Source organism: Thamnophis elegans, chromosome 9, assembly GCF_009769535.1.
Source record: "Thamnophis elegans isolate rThaEle1 chromosome 9, rThaEle1.pri, whole genome shotgun sequence".
In the NCBI taxonomy this organism is placed as follows: Eukaryota; Metazoa; Chordata; class Lepidosauria; order Squamata; family Colubridae; genus Thamnophis; species Thamnophis elegans.
The window spans coordinates 75,556,076-75,578,868 of record NC_045549.1 but is presented as its reverse complement, the minus strand read 5'-3'; the positions used below and the strand labels follow the sequence as shown (position 1 = coordinate 75,578,868).

General features: G+C 45.8%; 1 protein-coding gene across 1 annotated transcript; it reads right to left on the bottom strand.

Annotated features, from left to right (window-relative positions):
- Positions 1–9,310: 9,310 nt before the first annotated feature.
- LGI2 (leucine rich repeat LGI family member 2) lies at positions 9,311–22,279 on the bottom strand. The gene is made up of 8 exons (XM_032223682.1): positions 22,080–22,279; positions 19,857–19,970; positions 18,684–18,755; positions 16,946–17,017; positions 15,161–15,232; positions 13,384–13,553; positions 12,161–12,325; positions 9,311–10,868 (listed from the first exon to the last, which is right to left on the bottom strand). Exons 1-8 carry the CDS (start codon positions 22,277–22,279, stop codon positions 10,051–10,053), a joined length of 1,683 nt encoding a protein of 560 aa, XP_032079573.1. The 3' UTR covers positions 9,311–10,050.
- Positions 22,280–22,793: the final 514 nt, after the last annotated feature.

The window sequence follows — 22,793 nt, the reverse complement described above, 5'->3', positions numbered from 1 at the left end:
TTTGGGACAGGACATTGTGGAAAGAAACCCCAAAGCCCGACATCTAAAGAGAAAACATGGTGTTATATAAGGCCAATAAATCAAATTGTCCTCTCCGCTAGTGGGGGGTGGGGTGGGGAGAGGAAAGGATGCCACTTTAGACAAAAAAAGTTGGACTTGTTTACAAAATAGCTTTTCCTTCTTCTCCTATCCCATGCACTTTGGAGCATTTGACACACACGGTGTTTGCTCTCTGTTGGTTCCGTCCACGGGGTTTTCATGGCAAAGATACTGGAGTGGGTGGCCATTTCCTTCTCCAGTGGATCACATTGTGTCAGAGTTCTCTGCTATGACCTGTCCGTCTTGGGTGCAAGGCCATCCAACCGGTCAGTCCTAGAGGAGATCAACCCTGGCTGCTCTTTAGAAGGCCAGATCCTGAAGAGGAAACTCAAAGACTTTGGCCACCTGATGAGAGGGAAGGAAGCCAAAGAATGGAGGCCTTTGAACTCTGGTGCTGGAGAAGACTCCTGCATTGAGTCCCTTGGACTGCAAGGCCATCCAACCGGTCAGTCCTAGAGGAGATCAACCCTGGCTGCTCTTTAGAAGGCCAGATCCTGAAGAGGAAACTCAAAGACTTTGGCCACCTGATGAGAGGGAAGGAAGCCAAAGAATGGAGGCCTTTGAACTCTGGTACTGGAGGAGACGCCTGCATTGAGTCCCTTGGACTGCAAGGCCATCCAACCGGTCAGTCCTAGAGGAGATCAACCCTGCCTGCTCTTTAGAAGGCCAGATCCTGAAGAGGAAACTCAAAAGACTTTGGCCACCTGATGAGAGGGAAGGAAGCCAAAGAATGGAGGCCTTTGAACTCTGGTACTGGAGGAGACGCCTGCATTGAGTCCCTTGGACTGCAAGGCCATCCAACCGGTCAGTCCTAGAGGAGATCAACCCTGCCTGCTCTTTAGAAGGCCAGATCCTGAAGAGGAAACTCAAAAGACTTTGGCCACCTGATGAGAGGGAAGGAAGCCAAAGAATGGAGGCCTTTGAACTCTGGTACTGGAGGAGACGCCTGCATTGAGTCCCTTGGACTGCAAGGCCATCCAACCGGTCAGTCCTAGAGGAGATCAACCCTGGCTGCTCTTTAGAAGGCCAGATCCTGAAGGGGAAACTCAAAGACTTAGGCCACCTAATGAGAAGGAAGAAGGACTCCCTGGAGAAGAGCCTCATGCTGGGAACGATGGAGGGCAAAAGAAGAAGAAGGGGACGGCAGAGAAGGAGGGGGCTGGATGGAGTCACCCAAGCAGCTGGCGTGAGCTTGAATGGACTCCAGAGGATGGTAGAGGACAGGAAGGCCTGGAGGAACATGGTCCATGGGGTCTATCTATCATGTCAATCCCCCCCCCTCTATTTACCTACCTACCTATCATCTATCTGAATTAAACTTGACTCCCAATGATTGCCTGGATTCTATCATCTATCATCTATCATCGATATCTATCTATCTATCTATCTATCTATCTATCTATCTATCTATCTATCTATCTATCTATCTATCTATCTACCTACCTACCTACCTACCTACCTACCTACCTACCTACCTACCTACCTAATCCATCAATCATCTATTATGTCTGTCTATCTATGAGAATCTCTATCAATTATCTATCTATCTATCTATCTATCTATCTATCTATCTATCTATCTATCTATCTATCTATCATCCATCTATCATCCATCTATCTATCTACCTACCTACCTACCTACCTACCTACCTACCTACCTATCATCTATCTATCTGCTTTTGAGTCAAATTTGACTCCCGACGATTGTCTGGATAAGTTCTATCATCTAACATTCATATCTATCTATCTATCTATCTATCTATCTATCTATCTATCTATCTATCTATCTATCTATCATCTATCTATCTATCTATCTATCTATCTATCTATCTATCTATCATCTACCAACCTACCTACCTACCTACCTGCCATCTATCATCCATATCTACCTACCTACCAGTGGTGGGTTTCAAAATTTTTTAGAACCTCTTCTGTAGGTGTGGCCTGCTTTGTGGGAGTGGCTTGCCAGCCATGTGACTGAGTGGGAGTGGCTTGGCAGTCATGTGACTGGGTGGACTTGGCCAACTTGTAAAATGTGGTGAAACTCATTTAACAATGCTCTTGTGTAGCAACCAAAATTTTGGCTCAGAAACTCTGGCATTCGAAGCACACAAGTCTTAAAGCTGTCAAGTTACAAGACCCTTGCACCCCTAACCCTTTAGAAAAAAACAACCCCAGGGGTGTTCAAACTTGAGAGCTTTAAGACTTGTGGACTTCAACTCCCAGAATCCCTCCTCCAGTCATGTTGGCTGAGGAACTCTGGCATTGAAGCACGCAAGTCTTAAAGCTGTCAAGTTACAAGACCCTTGCACCCTTAACCCTTTAGAAAAAAAAATCCCCAGGGGTGTTCAAACTTGAGAGCTTTAAGACTTGTGGACTTCAACTCCCAGAATCCCTCCTCCAGTCATGTTGGCTCAGGAACTCTGGCATTGAAGCACGCAAGTCTTAAAGCTGTCAAGTTACAAGACCCTTGCACCCTTAACCCTTTAGAAAAAAAAAAAACCCAGGGGTGTTCAAACTTGACAGCTTTAAGACTTTAAGGTTCAGATAGGACTCTTAGAGGTGGGAGGGGTGATTGGTGAGCCAGCCACCAATCGGCGGGCGGGGAAGCGTGGTGCGGACGGGTTAGGGTTCCTCCTTCTGTCTCTGCGCCTTCCCCAGATTTCAGGACTGGCCCATCTTCCTCCCCAACCTCCTCACTGTCCGAGTCTGCTGCCAACTCTGCTGGCTGCTGGCGGGCCACAACAAATCAATGCTTGAAACTTTAACTACATTCCCTGTAGCAAGATCAGGACAATTGATTTTTATTTTCTGGAAGTTTGTATGCCTACTTGAAGCCAATTTGACTGAAATGGACGGATCCTGTGTCACAAACGAAGGAGTTTCAAGAGATTGGAACAATACACAATTCATGAGACCGGTTTCTGACTTTAAAAGACAAACGTTCATGGTGCTAAACTCATGTCCCTTACCATACCTTTAATTTCCCCAAATTGGAATGCGGTGGCTCAGTGGCTAAGACGTCGAGCTTGTCGATCAGAAAGTTCGAATCCCTAGCGCCGCGTAACGGCGTGAGCTCCCGTGACTTGTCCCAGCTTCTGCCAACCTAGCAGTTCGAAAGTAGGTAAAAAATGCAAGTAGAAAAATAGGAACCACCTTTGGTGGGAAGGGAAGAGCGTTCCGTGTGCCTTCGGTGTTGAATCATGCTGGCCACATGACCACGGAGACGTCTTTGGACAGCACTGGCTCTTTGGCTTTGAAACGGAGGTGAGCACCGCCCCCTAGAGTCGGGAACGACTAGCACATATGTGCAAGAGGAACCTTTACCTTTAACTTCCCCAAATTTGAATTGAGGTAGCCCTCGACATACCGCCATAATTGAGCCCAATATTGCTAAGTATTTCTGTTTGCCCTGTGTTATGACCTCTCTTGCCACAGTTGTTAAGTGAATCGCTGAAGTTGTTAAGTGAGTGACAGGGTTGGTTCAGCGAATCTGGCTTCCCCATTGACTTGGTCACGTGGCCCTCAAGGACACAGCCGCCATTATAAATATGAGACAGTAGTCAGAAGCGTCTGAATTATGATCGCGCAATGGTCATAACTCTGAAAAATGGGGGTTTTTTCGGTGCGGTCATAACTTGGAATGGTCACTGACTGAATCGTCCCAAGTCAAAGTCCACCTGTAGTAATCGAAGAGATGTTTTACGAAAGTTTCATTCCGGCCAACCTCGGTAAACAAAGAGGACGAGTGTTATAAGAAATCTTCTTTTGAGGTCTCCAGAACCTTCTATGCTTTGAATCCCTACTGGTTTTGAACCAGCCAAAGTGTGCTGCAAATATTCTTTTAAAAAATGGCTTCCGTGGAGTCCCTAGCTTTTCACCAAATGGCTCCCATGCAACTGGAGGTTTAATTTAATCAGAATAGAGGTGGAAGGGACTTTGGAGGTCTTCTAGTCCAATCCCCTGCTCCAGCAGGAGCTCTAGATCAATATTGGCAAACTTTTCAGTACCAGCTGCCGAAATGGGAGCACACACAGGGGGGGGAGTGCCAGAAACTGGAAGAGCAGCTCCCTGATATGCGGGAGCACCAGAAATAGGAAGAACAGTTCTCTGGCATGCATCCAGCCCCGTCCGACGTTTCCCAGCCACTGGAAGAGGCAGCTGCCTTGGAGGATGACATGAGTGAGGAGGAAGAACAGCTGGGACCTGTTCCAGATGCCGCACATATGGGCAGAGCAGTTAGGAGAGGTGAACTAGGGAGGACAAGGAGTCGACTCGGGAAGCAAAAACACATGTAGATGCTGAATGGCCCTTCCCTGGCTGGGGAATAAATAGAAGGAAAAGGGGAGTGGTGGTTGTAGCAGACAACAGTTCGTATTTCTGAAGATTTTGCTCATTGTGTTTCGTGCCGCAGAGACTGCTTGCCAGAACTTAAATTTGCAGCCTTTTGGCTGGGAGCTCAAGGAATTGATAAGGTCTGTTGCTGCAGTTAACTCCTTGAAGGACGAAGGCCTGGACTTTTCGGTGGGTGAATGCAATTAATTCACAAGAGATAAATCAAGAGGGGTTTTTTCCATGACAAGGAGTCTGTTTCTTGCTTCTGCTAAGGCTGGGCCGGAACAAATTTGCTGGGTTTGGGAAAATAGACAAGATTGTGTTGTCAAGACCGCAAAACTTTTGTCTGGTTAAGCATCACTAGTTTTTAGGCCTTAAAAAGAGAGACTTTTTTTTTAAAAAAAAAAAAGAATGTATTCAGATGTATGTAGCCAAGAATTGTCTTAACCTCAGACAGAGCAAAGCAGATAGAGATTATATTTATTTCGGTAATGCATTTTAGACTATATATTTATTATTTTAAACCCTTTTAGAGATGGGTCTGGACAAGTTAATATGCTGTCATTATTGTTGATAATGATGATCATAGTCAGGTTCATTTTTGGCTTGGGAATACATTAGTTGAAAAATAATAATAATAATAATAATAATCCATCAGGACATTTAAAAAATTATAATAGAGTTCTGGGACCCAACTCTCCTCTCTTACCAAACCCTCAAATGCCACAAAGCTCTGAATTTTATTGTTCTAATACAATAAAAGCAACCCAAAGCTCTCTCTTTTTTTTTTTTGCAATAGGGATTTTTAATCATTGGAAGCTGGACTGATAGCTGCCTATAAAATTGACACATTTTCAATCAGAATAGAGCTGGAAGTGGACTTGGACATCTCCTTGTCCAACCGCCTGCTCAAGCAGGAGACCCTAAACAATTGCAATCAATCAATCAATCAATCAATAATAATGAAGCTTGAAGGGACCTTGGAGGTCTTCTAATCCAGCCCCCTGCTCAAGCAGGAGACCCTAAACTATTTCAATCAATTAATCAATCAATAACGGAGCTTGAAGGGACCTTGGAGGTCTTCTAATCCAGACCCCTGCTCAAGCAGGAGACCCTAAACAATTTCAATCAATCAATCAATCAATCAATCAATAATGGAGCTTGAAGGGACCTTGGATGTCTTCTAATCCAGCCCCCTGCTCAAGCAAGAGACCCTAAACAATTTCAATCAATCAATCAATCAATCAATAATAATGGAGCTTGAAGGGACCTTGGATGTCTTTTAATTCAGCCCCCTGCTCAAGCAGGAGACCCTAAACAATTTCAATCAATCAATCAATCAATCAATCAATCAATAAGAATGAAGCTGGAAGGGACCTTGGAGGTCTCCTAGTCGAACCCCCTGCTCCAGCTCCAGATCAATATTGGCAAAGTTTTCAGTACCAGCTGCCGAAATGGGAGCACACACAGGCGGGGGAGTGCCGGAAACTGGAAGAACAGCTCCCTGACATGCGGGAGCACCAGAAACAGGAAGAACAGTTCTCTGGCATCCATCCAGCCCCGTCCAACGTTTCCCAGCCACTGGAAGAGGCAGCTGCCTCTGAAGGATGAGTGAGGAGGAAGAACAGCTGGGGCCTGTTCCAGATGCACATAATGCACAGAGCAGTTAGGAGAGGTGAACTATGGAGGACAAGGAGTCAACTCGGGAAGCAAAAACACATGTAGATGCTGAATGGCCCCTCCCTGGCTGAGGAATAAATAGAAGGAAAAGGGGAGTGGTGGTCGTAGCAGACAACAGTTCGTATTTCTGAAGATTTTGCTCATTGTGTTTCGTGCCGCAGAGACTGCTTGCCAGAACTTAAATTTGCAGCCTTTTGGCTGGGAACTCAAGGAATTGATAAGGTCTGTTGCTGCAGTTAACTCCTTGAAGGACGAAGGCCTGGACTTTTCGGTGGGTGAATGCAATTAATTCACAGGAGATAAATCAAGAGGGGTTTTTCCATGACAAGGAGTCTGTTTCTTGCTTCTGCTAAGGCTGGGCCGGAACAAATTTGCTGGGTTTGGGAAAATAGACAAGACTGTGTTGTCAAGACTGCAAAACTTTTGTCTGGTTAAGCATCACTAGTTTTTAGGCCTTAAAAAGAGAGACTTTTTTTTTTAAAAAAAAAGAATGTATTCAGATGTATGTAGCCAAGAATTGTCTTAACCTCAGACAGAGCAAAGCAGATAGAGATTATATTTATTTCGGTAATGCATTTTAGACTATATATTTATTATTTTAAACCCTTTTAGAGATGGGTCTGGACAAGTTAATATGCTGTCATTATCGTTGATAATGATGATCATAGTCAGGTTCATTTTTGGCTTGGGAATACATTAGTTGAAAAATAATAATAATAATAATAATAATCCATCAGGACATTTAAAAAATTATAATAGAGTTCTGGGACCCAACTCTCCTCTCTTACCAAACCCTCAAATGCCACAAAGCTCTGAATTTTATTGTTCTAATACAATAAAAGCAACCCAAAGCTCTCTCTTTTTTTTTTTGCAATAGGGATTTTTAATCATTGGAAGCTGGACTGATAGCTGCCTATAAAATTGACACATTTTCAATCAGAATAGAGCTGGAAGTGGACTTGGACATCTCCTTGTCCAACCGCCTGCTCAAGCAGGAGACCCTAAACAATTGCAATCAATCAATCAATCAATCAATCAATCAATCAATCAATAATAATGAAGCTTGAAGGGACCTTGGAGGTCTTCTAATCCAGCCCCCTGCTCAAGCAGGAGACCCTAAACTATTTCAATCAATTAATCAATCAATAACGGAGCTTGAAGGGACCTTGGAGGTCTTCTAATCCAGACCCCTGCTCAAGCAGGAGACCCTAAACAATTTCAATCAATCAATCAATCAATCAATCAATAATGGAGCTTGAAGGGACCTTGGATGTCTTCTAATCCAGCCCCCTGCTCAAGCAAGAGACCCTAAACAATTTCAATCAATCAATCAATCAATCAATCAATCAATAATAATGGAGCTTGAAGGGACCTTGGATGTCTTTTAATTCAGCCCCCTGCTCAAGCAGGAGACCCTAAACAATTTCAATCAATCAATCAATCAATCAATCAATCAATAAGAATGAAGCTGGAAGGGACCTTGGAGGTCTCCTAGTCGAACCCCCTGCTCAAGCAGGAGACCCTAAACTATTTCAATCAATCAATCAATCAATCAATCAATCAGTCAATCAGAATAGAGCTGGAAGGGAGGCCTTCTAGACTGCCAGAGGTGGGTTTCAGCCTGTTCTCTCTGGTTCGTACGAACTAGTAGGGGCGGCTGTGGGAGGCTCCTCCCCAACGTAATGTGCGAACACTGTTCATGTGCATGCACAGACGAGGCGCGTGCATGCTCACATCTGCGAACCGGTAGGGGAGGTAATTGAACCCCACCTCTGCGCTTTGCCCAATTATTCAATCACGTCTGCCAGATTTGCGCGAGTCAATTTTTCAACGTTGCGGTTTGATAAAACAGGTAAGCAACCCCAATTAACAAATGACATACAAAGTATCTGAACTATGTCATTTATGTGTACATTAATTGAAACCTTCCAAGAGATTTGGAAAAATTAATTCAATTCAATTGCTTAACTTGAGCCAAGTTGGATTTCTGCGCCCGATTCAGAAAATGCAATTTCCCATCTACAGACCTGAAGAACTGAAAAATGGTTGAAATCTATGAGAACGCAAGCAATTTGCTCCAATAATTCAAATCAACTTTTTGGGGATTTGATCCGTTTGGTCTGGAAATTTAAACCCAATCAAATCGGCTCCAGATCCATTCTCTCTGCCTCAAATATTTATTTATCCTTTCGACACACAGTGTTTGAATGAGAGGAGGATGAATTTCAGCCAAAGGATTATTATTTCCCAGATATTTTCCAAAGGAAGGTATACATCTCTATCACTGCGATCGAAAGTTTAAAATTAAGAATTTAAGCTTGACTTGCGCCTAAGGCTCAGGTAAGAGAACAGGGTGCGAAATAATGTGGGGAGTTAAAGGCTGAACGCAAAGCTTTCACGTCAAAAGGCTGTTTTTGCCGTCAGTATTGAAAAGATTTCATCTTCCGCAGCTGTAAACTCCGCATATAAATCTAATAAACCTAAACCTGATAAAATCTAATTTAGCCATCAATCTTATCGTATTCATTCTGATGGACTACTAAATTCAAGTCTACCCACTAGCCAACTAGGGAAGGATATTAATTAATGGAGTAATCTCCTCCTCCTCTTTGCAAACCCACCCCCTTCTAATACTGATGTTATTACCTAGTTGGGTTATGAAACGTCTGCAAGAAAACCACCACGGTCAGAGAGCACCAAGGACCCCACAATCCTCCCTTATCTTCCTCCTCCTTCTCCTCTTTCTCTTCCTCCTCTTTCTACTTATCCTCTTCCTCCTCTTTCTCGTCCTCCTTTCCTCTCCCCAAATCCCACTCTTTTCTAGCACTGATGTTGTTACCTTGCTGGGTTACTCACTCCCTTCTAGCACTGATGTTGTTACCTAGTTGGGTTATGAAATGTTTGCAAGAAAACCACCAAGCTCAGAGAGCACCAAGGACCCCACAATCCTCCCTTATCTTCTTCCTCCTTCTCCTCTTTCTCCTCCTCCTCTTTCTACTCATCCTCCTCCTCCTCTTTCTCGCCCTCCTTTCCTCTCCCCAAATCCCACTCTTTTCTAGCACTGATGTTGTTACCTTGCTGGGTTATGAAATGTTTGTAAGAAAACCACCAAGCTCAGAGAGCACCAAGGACCACACAGTCCTCCTCCTCTCCCTTCCCCTTCTCCTTCCTTCTCCTCCTCCTCCTCCTCTTTGCAAAACCCACCCCTTCTAATACTGATGATATTAACTAGCTGGGTTATGAAACGTTTGCAAGAAAACCACCAAGCTCAGAGAGCACCAAGGACCCCCCAGTATTTCTCCTCCTTCTCCCCTTTTTCCTTTTCTTCTTATTACTCTTTTGGATTGGTGATTTGAAAGAGCTATCAGCACTTTTCTCCAAATCAGAACGTGAGTTAGAGATTTTCCCCCACTTCATTTCCCAGGGTCCAGAACCCAGGACGCCTTCGTCCTCACGAAGACGCATCCCGTGAGCAGGCTTCCTCGTCAGGATGCTAACAGCTGCAGATTGCAAACCACTGGAAGGAATGGCTTCCAACCTCCAAGTCTTGAAGAGAAAAAAACATCGTTTTTCCCTAGCAGAAGTCACTCTTGGTTTCAGCCACTTTCTCAGCTGTTCCTCCTTCCAGTTTTGCATCGTTTTCGGAACTACTGCTTTGCACACCGTCTACGAGCAATAGTAGGCTTTGAAAATACCCCTTGTCCAGGGTAAAATTGGCATGGCATGCACTTAACCGAGTTAATGCATTCCCTGATTAAATAGGCAAACTTCTAAAAAGTTCCAAAAACCCCCAGAAACAAAAACCTTTGCGGAGTTAATGCCAAGGGTTTTCTCTAGCTATCAAAGGTGAATAATCTGTTCTTTTTTTTCTCCCCCCCCCTTTTGTTTTCGTGTGAAAGTTATCATCCTACATGAGTTCCCCGCGCCTGGAGCCGCTTCATAAACTCAAGTCAACCACGATGTGTTCGAATATCTGCGTGTGACCTTTAAAACTGGAAGCAAAGAAGAAATCGCGCCTATCCGTCGACACCGCGGTGAAGGAGCGGGGCGCCTGCACGTAGATCTCCTTAAATATTTGAAAGAGGCTCTTCTCCTCATCCCACTGGAATATTTGGGAGAAGGTGTAGTCACTTCCCAGAGCGAGGTAATGGTGGTCCTTGAAGGAGAAAGGCTGTAGGGTCATGGCCCCCCGGGAAGGAAGGGCCTGGATCTCCACAAACTGCTTGCTGTCCCATTTCATGACTCTCGAATCGCCGATAAATCTGGTGAGGGAGATATAGAGGCCATCTTGTATCCGGAAGCTCTTCACGGCCAGCACGTCCTCCATGTTGGGTATCTCGCTGTGTGGGAGGAACTTTCTGGAACTCTTGTTCCACTGAAGGATAATCGGGATCTGAGAGCGACTGGAGAGGATCAAATGAGATTTCCCGTCTATGTCGACAAATTCGGCGTCTGTGTCCCTGAACCACTCGTGCAGGGACTGGTAGGAGTAGAAACCCTTGTTGTTCCACTTGTAAACCGTAGTCAAGCCAGCTTTGGAGCTATCCGCGATGACAAAGAAGGTTTCGCTCTCGATCTGGAAGAGCTCGATGTCGTTCGGCTTGGAGATGCGGGAGACCTCAATATCCTGGAACTTGACAAATTTGGTCCAGCTTTCCTCATACTTATAAATGTGGGATCCGCCAAAAAGCTGAGCTACCACCACAAAGACTTGGTCGTCAATCAAGATAGCTTTACAACCCACGATGGATTGGCCTGTTGACTCAAACAAAGGGATACTGTTAGCCAGTGGTGAAAATTCATTTTTTTTTACTACTGGTTCTGTGGGCGTGGCTTAGTGGGCGTGGCAGGGGAAGGATACTGCAAAATCCCCATTCCCTCCCAATCAGCTGGGACTCAGGAGGCAGAGAATAGATGCGGGCGGGGCCAGCCAGAGGTGGTATTTGCCGGTTCTCCAGACTACTCAAAATTTCCGTACCCGATTCTCCAGAACCTGCTGAATTTCACCCCTGGTGTTAGCAGAGCCCAAACTGTACCTACTGTTTAAGCAATTTCTTCATTTAAGGCAGGAGTCCCCAAAACTTCTGGGGTTGGGGGCCTGGAACAGGGGGAGTGACTTTGTGGGAGGGGGCAAGCACATGTGGGTGTGGGTGTGCACCAGTGGTGGGTTTCAAAAATTTTTGGAACCTCTTCTGTAGGTGTGGCCTGATTTCCGGGTCCACTGGTGGAACCTCTTCGGTTCGGTAGATTTGACGAACCGGTTCTATCGAACCGGTGCGAACCGGTAGGAACCCACCTCTGGTGTGCACATGCATTCCTGCAGCTTTCATAGCGATGCTTGAGTGAGGTGGGCCGCAGGCGGCCACAAGGATAGCACGAGTGAATGTTCTGACCTAGGCTTCCCCAGCGGCACAAAGTCAAGTCCCTGTCCTGATAAACCCCTTTTATTTAATTGACAGTGAATTCCTCTCCAGCAAAGTCTTTCCCCTCCCACGGTCTTTCAAGAGAGTTCATAATTACCGACCTTTTTCAGGCTTGGTCTTGGAAACAAACCCATTTCAGAACTTCCAGAGCTTCCGGGAGGCCTGTTTTTTGACCTCCCCAGGCTCCAGAGGCTTAACTTGAGCCTCCGGGAGGGCGAAAACAGCCTTTCCCGTGCTCCGGAGGCCCTCTGGAGATCGGAAACAAGCCCGTTTCCAAACCTCCGGGAGGCCCATTTTTCGCCCTCCCAGAGCCTCCGTGCGGGCTCCGCATTTACCTGGCATAAGGGGCTGCGTGGAGACTCCTGGGAAGGGAGTAGAAGGGTGGGCGGGGCCAGGCACTCCTTCCAACTACTGGTTCGGCGAACCAGATGTAAAATTAGCATCCCGTTTACCCGAACCAGTCTGAACCGGCTGAATCCTACCCGTGCTGAGAGACAACTCCCCCGTAAGAGGCAGTTTTTCCAAATCCTCAAAACCGCCGTGACAGAATGGAGAAACGCACCCGGTGAATCCCAAAGGACGCACTAAAACTTAAGAGTGACGCATCGGGTTATATTTTTTTACCGGTGATGTTGTCGTAACTCCGGAAGTTCTTCTCAATGTGGTCCCATTCCAGCACCATGCAGTTTTCCATGCTGGTTTGCGCAATGGCCACGTAGACGTCGTTTTTGGAGCTGAAGGTGTCGATCGAGACTGACTGATAGGGCAAGATCTGATGGACAACAAAATCTGTAATCATATTTAATCGAAAACAAGCGTGTTACAATGGAATTCGGCAGGAGGCGGGAAGCTGTTCAGCCCTGACCTGGAAATGCTCAGCTTGGGGAAGCTAACGCTGAACTAAAAATAATACATACAGATGGTTCCCGACTTATGACATCTCATTTAGCGGCCATTCAAAGTTATGACGGCACTGGAAAAAATGACTTAGTACCGTATCTCAGGCTTACGACCGTTGCAGCCTTCCTGCCTCGTGGCCACGTAATCAAAATTTAGACGCTTGGCAACTGACTCACCTTTATGACGGTGGCAGTATTCCCCGGGTGGGGGGTCACGTCATGCCCTTTTGCGACCGTCGGATAAGCCAAGACAACGGGGGAGCCAGAATTCACTGAATAAACAGGCGACTAACTTAACAAACTCAATGACTCACTTAACAACGGTGGCAAGAAAAGTCGTAAAATGGGGCCAAACACCCCGAACAAGTGTTTCACTTGGCCGAATGGATACTGGGCTCAATGACGGTCGTAAAGCGAGGACTACCTGTATGTACTGTTCACATTCATTCAGATTCTCCATTCCTAGCTCATGTTGCCTGCTGTATAATCCTCATGTTACGGTGGGGGATTTTGAACTAATCCATGGTGAAGACAATTAGCAAGAGTATTATTTCTTTCATGCACTCCTTAAAAAAATGTTTAAAGGCAAATATTTAACAGAATAACAGAGTTGGAAGGGACCTTGGAGGTCTTCTAGTCCAACCCCCGGCTCAAGCAGGAAACCCTACACCACTTCAGACAAATGGTTGTCCAACATCTTCTTAAAAACTTCCAGTGTTGGAGCATTCACAACTTCTGGAGGCAAGTTGTTCCACTGGTTAATTGTCCTCACTGTCAGGAAATTTCTCCTTAGTTCTAAGTTGCTTCTCTCCTTGATTAGTTTCCATCTGCTACTTCTTAAATTAAAGCTTTAAAGTTACAATCCCTTTGCTCCGAAGAGACTCAAGAGGAGGACAATTTTAACTATTTAACTATTAATTTCAACTATGAACCAATCCGCCAAAATACCTGTCGTGGTGCATTCATCGTCAAAGCTCGAGGCTTCGTTTAATTTCTTGTCCTGAAATTCCGCGGGACCCACACACAGGACTTCCGAAACGGAGGAGTTGGTCATCTTTAGCCACAAAAACAGCCACTTGGCTTTGCAATCACATTCAAACTTGTTTCCCCGCAGGTCTCTAGAAATACGTGGGGAAAGAAAAGCTGGTTTGCAAAGAAGGTTTGAGGTTTATTGGATTTATATGCCGCCCTTCTCCCAAGGACTCAGGGCGGCGTACAACATAAAAGAAAACACATATTACAAAAATTAAAAGGGACATTAAATAAAGTATCCCCCCAAAAAACCCGAAATGGATATTTACAATAAAATTTAAAAAATTAAATTAAAATTAACAACCAAATTAATCCTGTATTTTATTCTATTCAGGCCAGGCCGGAATCGAAATTCATCTGATTCTTGCAAGTTTTTCGTTTGGAAAAACAGCGACAGGGCAGATTGGACCATCGGCGAGAAATAAGAAGTGAGCAGAGTGGGACTTTTAAAGACAAAACAATGTTTGTCTATCAAGTTTAATTAATAAAGGGGCTTTCTGTTGTGGATGTTGTTTCTTTGTCACAAGAAGACAAATAACAACAACAACAACAATAACCCGTATCCAACATTAGCACCAATCAATGGTATTTGTGACACATTTTTTTGTTGGAATATTCATGACTGGGAGGAACATGGTAACAAGGTCAGCCAATGAATAGGCATAGCAACAAAGTCAGGAGCTGAAACAGAACTGTGCTGAGAATTGAAACTGAAACAAGACTTATCTCTGTCTGTTCTGAACTGTGAAACTGAAACTAACGGCTCTTCTCTTGCTTGTGTTCTGCTTGTAACTTCTACCACACTGAAAGAATCTACTATCCGTGTTGTACATTTATTAATCTGTTATTATCTATATAAAGAAGTTAATGAATCCAGCTGAATCCGTTATCAGTGTGTGCTTTCCGGATCTGATTTTTCTGCAACAAACTCTGCTATTTTTAACTGCTCGGTTGACTGAGTTTCATGTTTAATGAATAAAAGAGATAATAAATAAACTTGGCTGATACCTAGGATGCTGGCAGTAACCCATATCAACCATCAGCACCAGTCAAGGATATTTGTGATACATTTGTAAATGTTCAATTGACTGAGTTTCATGTTTAATGAATAAAAGTATAACAACAACAATAACAACAACCAATTTCTGCTCATTAGACCGACAACAGACTTTCAAGAAGAATTAGAACATAGAATAATAAGGTGGGAAGGGACCTTGGAGGTCCTCTAGTCCAACCCCCTGCCATGGCAAGAGACCCCACCATTTCAGACAAATGGCTGTGCAATCTTTTCTGAAAAAAACCTCCAGTGATGGAGCAGTCACAACTTTTGGTGGCAAGCTGTTCCACTGGTTAATTGTCCTCTAAGCCAATATTGTTAGAGATTGTTTTCTTCCTCCCCCTGCCCCCCCCTTGGCATTGCTTTCCATAGCATTTGCTTCTTTTATTTATAATGCAAAGTTACTCTCAGTAGGTATGATATGGCACACTCTAGCAACCTTGAAACATTTCAAATAAATGCATCAGCAAGAGGAGAACCGTTTCAAATGAAGCACAAGGTTTAGAAAATGAATGAGAGCAAATGTCCTCCTTGCTAGTCCCAATTCCATATCCAAAAAGCTCAAGGAAAAATTCTGGATCCTGAGATAAGATTTAAAGCCACAAAATAACAACAACGCGTTGAAGCTCTACTTACAGTTCGATCAGAGAGTCCAAATCACCAAAGATGTCCCTCGGCAAAGCTTTAATCTGGTTATTGGCAAGAGAGCTGGAAGAGTAAAGTTAGATGTCACAATAATTTTGAAAACCGTTTAAACCCTATAGCTCAGAGGTGGGTTCCTATCAGTTCACACCAGTTCGGTAGAAGCGGTTAGTCAAATCTACCGAACCGGTTAGAAGAGGTTCCACCTGTACACCCGGAAAGCAGGCCACACCTACAGAAGAGGCTCCAAAAATTTTTGAAACCCACCACTGACAGACAAAAACACACACACACAAACACACACACAGACAGACTCACACAGAGAGAGAAAGAGAAAGAAAGGAAGAAATAAATAAAGAAAAAAAGAAAAAAAAAGAAAGAAAAAGGACAAAATTAATAACAACTCTTAAAGTGGAGAGAAATCCCAAACCTTTCAGAAAGTCAGATGCTGGGAATTCACTGGGATTTTTTTGTTGCCAGACGAAAGGAACAGCTAAAGAACAGGGGTCAACTTGGGAGTAAAGCCACAGGTGGACGATGAATGGCCCTTCCCAGAGAAAATAAAAGAGGAGCGAAAGGGGAGTGGAGTTTGCAGGAGACCATTCGTTCGCTTAATTGGCTTGTGACTCTCCGAGGCTCCTGGTCAAGTTTTGCAGACCTCAGCTTGGCAGCTCTCCAAGCCAGATAAGGTCTGTGACTGTAAATCCTCCCTCGAAAAGACTTAGCTGGATGTGAATGAGCAGAATTCGCAGTTGTTGGGAATATAATCTAATGGTTGATTTAAACGCTCTGTTTCATTTGATGCTGGGCTGATCTGATCTGAGTGTTTTGGAAGCTGGCTGTTAGAAAGTGCCGTGAGCTATTGTAAGTTTTGCAACTGTTAGCAAACTTTGAATCCCGAACTGATTATATGATACTGGACTATGTTATTTGGATTATCCCTTAACTGAAAGACGTTGATGACTGACTGTCTTATCCGTGTATGACTTGGACTGTTTGATGGATTCTGATACCTTATTTCCATGAAAGGAAAAGCCTATCTAAACTGCAGTGTCTCTGTATGCTGGTTTGTCTGTTCTCCAACATAACTCTCACAGCACTTCGCTGAACGTACTCGCTCTCCCAACGGGGATCTTACCTAACAACAGTCAATTAATTAAAAGGGGTTTTTGTTGGAACAAGGACTCTGCTTTATGCTCTTGGGAAGCCTCGGTCAGAACACACAAGGCAACTGGACTTGATTTTTTTTCCCTTTTGAAGGCATTTCACTTCTCATCCAAGAAGCTTCTTCTGCTCTGACTGGATGGTGGGAAATGGAAGGACTGATATTCCTTGCAGACAGTTGGTCATTTGCATCCTTTTTAGAGAGTCGTTGAGGCCACTTGGAGGTTTATTTGTATAATCAAAGAGGCCATCTGTGTCAAAATTGCTGCAAGATTGGGAGATTGGTCTGGGTCTTCAAGGTGACCTGAAGAGTGGAAATATGTGAGGGGCCTCCTTGGAATTGCTGAAAGGACTGGGTTGTGGAGTTGTGTTTTCTGCAGGACAACACAGGCCTAACAAGCAGCACCTGTGTTCAACAGCGAAGGGACAGAGGGGGAAAAAACTATCCTGCGGGAAGCACAGGATAAGTTTCAGGATGTGCAACTTCGAACTGTCATTAAACAAATTGTCCTAAACCGAGGAGTACATCTACTCAGCCAGACGTAACAGCATGGCTGAGGTGTTAAGCAAGATACAAATTAGCGTGAAACAACAACAACAACAACAACAACTTACAGATGAGTCAAGTCTCGGAGACCCCGAAATGCATTTCTTGAAATGGTTTCAATTTTATTTCCTTCAATAAATCTACGCGAAAAGGGAGATACAGAGACAGAAATAAATAAACGGCCGTTAGGTGTGAAATACAGTCACAGGTCACATTTTTTTTTGGCAGTGATGTTGTAACTCTGAATGGTCGCTAAACAAACTATTGTAAGTTAAGGAGGACCTCAACTTCGGGGAGCTGTGGAAATGGGAACAAAATCACACTTCAACTTTGCATTTACAGGGTAAGGTAAAGGTAAAGGTTCCCCTCTCACATCTGTGCTAGTCGTTCCCAACTCTAGGGGGCGGTGCTCCTCTCCATTTCAAATCCAAAGAGCCAGCGCTATCCGAAGACGTCTCCGGGGTCATGTGGCCGGCATAACTCAACACCGAAGGCCCACGGAACGCTGTTCCCTTCCCACCAAAGGTGGTCCCTATTTTTCTACTTGCATTTTTTACGTCCTTTCGAACTGCTAGGTTGGCAGAAGCTGGGACAAGTCACGGGAGCTCACTCCGTTACGCAGCGCTGGGGATTCAAACTGCCAAACTGCCGACCTTTCTGATCGACGAGCTCAGCGCCTTAGCCACTGAGCCACCATTGATTGCAAAAACACAAGATGGTGGCGCCTGTGGCTCGGTTCGGGCGCGTGTCCGACTGAGGAGCCGAGGTGGCGCAGTGGTTAAATGCAGCACTGCAGGCTACTTCAGCTGACTGCAGTTCTGCAGTTCGGCTGTTCAAATCTCACCGGCTCAAGGTTGACTCAGCCTTCCATCCTTCCGAGGTGGGTAAAATGAGGACCCAGACTGTGGGGGCGATATGCTGACTCTGTAAACCGCTTAGAGAGGGCTGAAAGCCCTATGAAGCGGTATATAAGTCTAACTGCTATTGCTATTGCTACTACCTACTTGGCTGAACCGGTTTGAACCCCTCTCTGTTATGGGAATGTACAGGGGCCCCTACGACAACTCCTCATGGTAATAATAAAAAACGTAAACGGTCAATCAAATTAAACATACACTTATTTTATTGGCATGCTGGTATTAATTTAAAAAATGCAGTAAAAGGTCATAAATATGTTGCTGTATTTCTACGATGCAAGGTGCATTGAAGGGTTGACATACACAGGTTTCACAGCATACACAGAAGCTATTTTTTTACTACTGTGCAAGCACATAGAGTGTGCGGCAAGCACACACATGCGCAAAGCATGTCCCGGAGCGAACCGGCAGTGACAGAAACCGGAAGCGACCCCGGCATCGGGGCTATGCGTTAAGACAGCCCTGGGGATTCAAGGCCTGGGAATGTGCTGCAGCATTGGGAATTGGGGACTGCATGCTCTCTCCCCCTCCCCCCTCCTTTCCCTCCTTCTCTCTCTCACACACACAAAACCCAGAACATCTGCAGATGTGAAGCATCAGATGTGGCGGTCGCTATCTTGCCAGTGACAATTTTCAATGGACAGATCAAGGACAAAATGCGCGACTTATAAACCGGGGGAGTCAAAATGGCGGCTCGCAGGCCTGATGCGTCACACGCAGGCCACGTCCACCCCAGCTCCGCGAATGGGGGGGGGAGCCATTGCAAAACGTCACGGGACGGCAACGGGGTGTCGCGAGTTTGACACCCGTGTCCTATATATAAACGATCAGAAATAAACCGTCCTTCCTTTTAAGTCTTCGCAGGAGGCAGGAAAAGCAGTTGACTTACAGGTACTCAAGGTGAAAAAGCCCACCGAAGGCGTCGTCCCGTATGACGGTAAACGAGTTAGAATTCAGCAGCCTTAAAAAAAGAAAAAAAAGAAATGCAGGTATCAAGCTTAAACACACACACACACACACACACACACACACATCACTATGGTTAGTCCTCACCACAACGGAGCCTAAAATTTCGGTTGCTAAGTGAGACAGCTGTCAAGTTAGATGCCGTGTTACTCCCCTAACGACTGCATTGATCCGTTTAATGACTGGGACAAAGCAGCTCATAAAACGGTTTGGGCCAATTTTCTGAGCTTTCTTGCCCCAGTCGTTAAATGAATCACTGCAGTTCGTTAAGTGAGTAACACGGTTGGTAAGTAAATATGGCTTCCCCCTTGGCTTTGGTGAGGGAATGGAGGGGAATGGAAGGATTGATGCTCCTTGCAGACAGCTGGTCATTTGCATCCTTTTTAAAGGGTCGTTGAGGCCATTTGGAGGTTAAGGGTCACCTGAGCGGTGCAAATGGGGGCGGAGCCTCCTTAGATCTGCTGATCTCCGTGTTATAGACTCCACCCCCATTTGCACCACTCAGGTGACTCTGAGGACATAGTTAAACCTCCAAGTGGCCTCAACGACTCTCTAAAAAAGGATGCAAATTACTCAAATAAGTTATAGAAGAATGATAGGGGGAATTCTGAAGAAAAGATAAAATACATACAAAAGGGGAAAAGGGGGGAATGTAAAAGTAGGAGATAGAAGGATAAACAGAAAACTGAAGGAAAAATAGAACACCAAAGGGAGCAAGAGATGAGTTAAAGAGAAAATGGTTAGGAAAGGAGGATGGATGGATGGATGGATGGATGGATGGATGTAGATGTAGAGATGTAGATATAGATATATATATATATAGAGATAGAGATATGGATGGATGGATGGATAGATTGATGGATGGGTGGATTGATAGATAAAGATGGATGGATGGATGGATTGACATAGACTGACAGACAGATACATAGATAGATGATGCCTACAGATAGAAACATAGATAGAAAGAGAGAGAGAGAGAGTGAAAGAGAATAGCTATAGATAGATAGATGGCTGGATAGAAAGAGAGAGGGAGATGGATATGATAGAGAGACAGATAGATAAACCACTCAAACCTATCCACCTTCTTAATACTTACAGCAACTGCAAGGAAGGCAGGTGAGAAAACATTTTCTCCTTTATTTCGGGAAAGGTCCCATTGACCAGACTCCTAAAAAAGGCAGCAGGGACAGAAAAATCAGGAGGAGCCCCACTCAATACATTTCACTATAACTTCCCCAAACTGGTGCCCTCAGATAAGAGAGTTGGAGGTCTTGGACCTTGGAGGTCTTCTAGTCCAACCCCCTGCTCAGACAGGAAACCCCTACACCACTTCAGACAAATAGTTATCCAACCTCTTCTTTAAACCTCCCAGTGTGGGAGCTTTCACAACTTCTGGAGGCCAGTCGTTCCACTGATTAAGAAAGTTCTCCTTAATTCCAGATTGCTTCTCTCCTTGATGAGTTTCCATCCATTGTTTCTCGTCTTGCCTTCTTTGGTGCTTTGGGAAATAAGTTGACCCTTTCTTCTTTATGGCAGCCCCTCAAATACTGGAATACTGTTATGTCCACCCACCAGTCCTTCTCTTCACTAGACTAGCCAGGCCCAGTTCCTGCAACCGTTCTTTGTATGTTTTAGCCTCCTAATCCTTTTTCTTGCTCTTCTCTGCACTCTTTCCAGGGTCTCCACATCTTTTCTACATCGTGGCAACCACAACTGGATGCAAATATTCCAAGTGTGGCCTTACTAAGGCCTTATAAAGTGGTATTAACCCTTCACGTGATCTTGATTCTCTCCCTCTGTTGATGCAGCCTAGAATACTTCTCATCCTTCTCTGCATTTCCCTCAAAGTCTGAACATAAATCAATTAACAGATTTTTTAAAAAAACAGATTAACAGAGGTGGGAGGGGTCTTGTGGGTCATCTAGTCCAACCCACCCCCCTGAACAGGAGAACCTACACCATTTCTGACAGATGGCTGTCCTGTCTCTTCTTGAAAGCCTCCAGGGATGAAGCTCCCACAACTTCTGAAGGCAACTTCTGTTCCATTAGTTGATGGTTCTCACTGTCAGGAAATTCCTCCTTATTTCCAGGTTGAATCTCTCCTTGGTCAGTTTCCATCCATGATTCCTTCTCTGTCCTTTCGGGTGCCTTGGAGAATAGCTTGTCCCCCTCCTCTCTATGGCAGCCCCTCAAATATTGGAAGATGCTCTCCTGTCTCCCCTGGTCCTTCTCTTCCCTAGACTAGCCAGGTCCAGTTCTTGTAACCGTTCTTCATATGTTTTAGTCTCCATTCCCCTCATCATCTTTGTTGCTCTTCTCTGCACTCTTTCTAGAGTCTCAATATCCTTTACAAATTAACAGGGTTGGAAGGGATCTTGTAGGCCATCTAGTCCAACCCCTTCACCCAAGCAGAAGACTCTACACCATTTCTGACAGATGACAGTCCGGTCTCCTTCTTGAAAGCCTCCAGTGATAAAGCTCCCATAACTTCTGAAGGCAACTTCTGTTCCATTGTTTGAATGATCTCACTGTCAGAAATTCCTCCTTATTTCCAGGTTGAATCTCTCCTTGGTCAGTTTCCATCCATTATTCCTTGTCTGCCCTTCGGGTGCTTTGGAGAATAGCTTGACCCCCTTCCTCCTCTCTGTGGCAGCCCTCAATATTGGAAGATGCTCTCCTGTCTCCCCTGGTCCTTCTCTTCCCTAGACTAGCCAGGCCCAGTTCCTGCAACCGTTCATTGTATGTTTTAGCCTCCAGTCCCCTCATCATCTTTCTTCCTCTTCTCTGCACTCTTTCTAGAGTCTCAGCATCTTCTTTATAGTGTCTTTTTTGGTGGCCAAAGCTGGTGCCTTGTAACCAGCCCAAACCAGATGCAGCATTCCAGCTGTGGCCTTACTAAGGCTTTACAAAGCGGGACTAATACCTCACCTGATTTGGATCCCGTTTGCCTCCTTGTTTCTAGTGCAGAACTTTTTTTTATATAGCTTAAAGCTGGAGCTTTTTTTTAACTTTTAAAACACAGGGGGGGGGGTATTTACCAGGGAAACATCATCCTCACCACCACCACCACCACCGCCCATCACGAAACTGGGCAACAGAAGAACCAAAGTGGGGGAGGGTTTCCAAGGGGGGGGGGGTTCCCAATCCTTGCTGGCATCTCCTCTCCTCTCCTCCTAGCCGGCTCTCCTGAACTGGGTTGAGGGGGGGGGGGCAAAAGGGGCTGGGTCCTCCTATGCAGCCCCTGCCTCCCCCTCTCCCCCTTCTCCTCTTCCCTTCCCCAACCCCCCCACCCTCCGCCTTAGCCTTGCCCCGCACTTACAAGGAGCTGATGTCCGCGGGGAGACTCCGCGGCACGCCGGCCGAACCCACGCAGATGATGGATTCTTTGGTGCAGCTGCAAGTAGCCGGGCACCGGAGCAGCTTCCTCGGCTGGGCGCGCTGCACCAGGCACGCCGCCGCTGCCAACAGCAGCAGCAGCACCAGCTGCCCCCGGGGCCAAAGAAAGCCCCCTCCGGCCATGCTGCGCCCCTTGCCGCCTCTCCTGCCTTCCCTGCTTCGGGCCCTGCGCCCAGCCGAGCCGCTGGCAGCTGTTCCTGCTGCTGTTTTTGCTTCTGCTGCTGCTGCTGCTGCGCTGGGAGATGCCGCGAGTGGCGCGCGAGCCAGGCTGCATGCTGCAAAAGGGCGCTCGCTCCAGCCGCTGCCAGCTACTAGCGCGTTTCTCTCGGCGGCGCTTTCAGCGGCGAGCCCCGTTTCTCTCTGCAAGGGGCTGCAGCTGGGGCGGAGGCTCTGCCTCTCCTCCGCCTGGGCTTTCCCGCCCCCTTTCTCCTGAATTATTCAGCTCTCTCCCCCCCCACCACCACCCCACCCAAAAGGCTCCGTGGGGGAAGAGCTTGCGAGGGAATGGGGCGGTGCCTCGCCTGGCTTCATGGGTGGTCAACCTGGCCAGGTAGAGCGGGTTGACCCAGCCATGGCTTAGGGGGCTCTGGGGGTGGGGGTCACTCAGCACCCCCCACCCCAGTGAGTTAGGCTGGGG

What these genes read in the sequence shown, in the direction of transcription:
- LGI2 (XM_032223682.1), bottom strand. Translation starts at nt 22,279, where the DNA reads ATGGCCGGAGGGGGCTTTCTTTGGCCCCGGGGGCAGCTGGTGCTGCTG. An exon ending in CCCGCGGACATCAGCTCCTT is followed by an intron (nt 19,971 to 22,079) that starts GTAAGTGCGGGG and finishes AAATGTATTGAG; the next exon opens with TGGGGCTCCTCCTGATTTTT. An exon ending in GAGTTACGACAACATCACCG is followed by an intron (nt 10,869 to 12,160) that starts GTAAAAAAATAT and finishes TTGAGTCAACAG; the next exon opens with GCCAATCCATCGTGGGTTGT.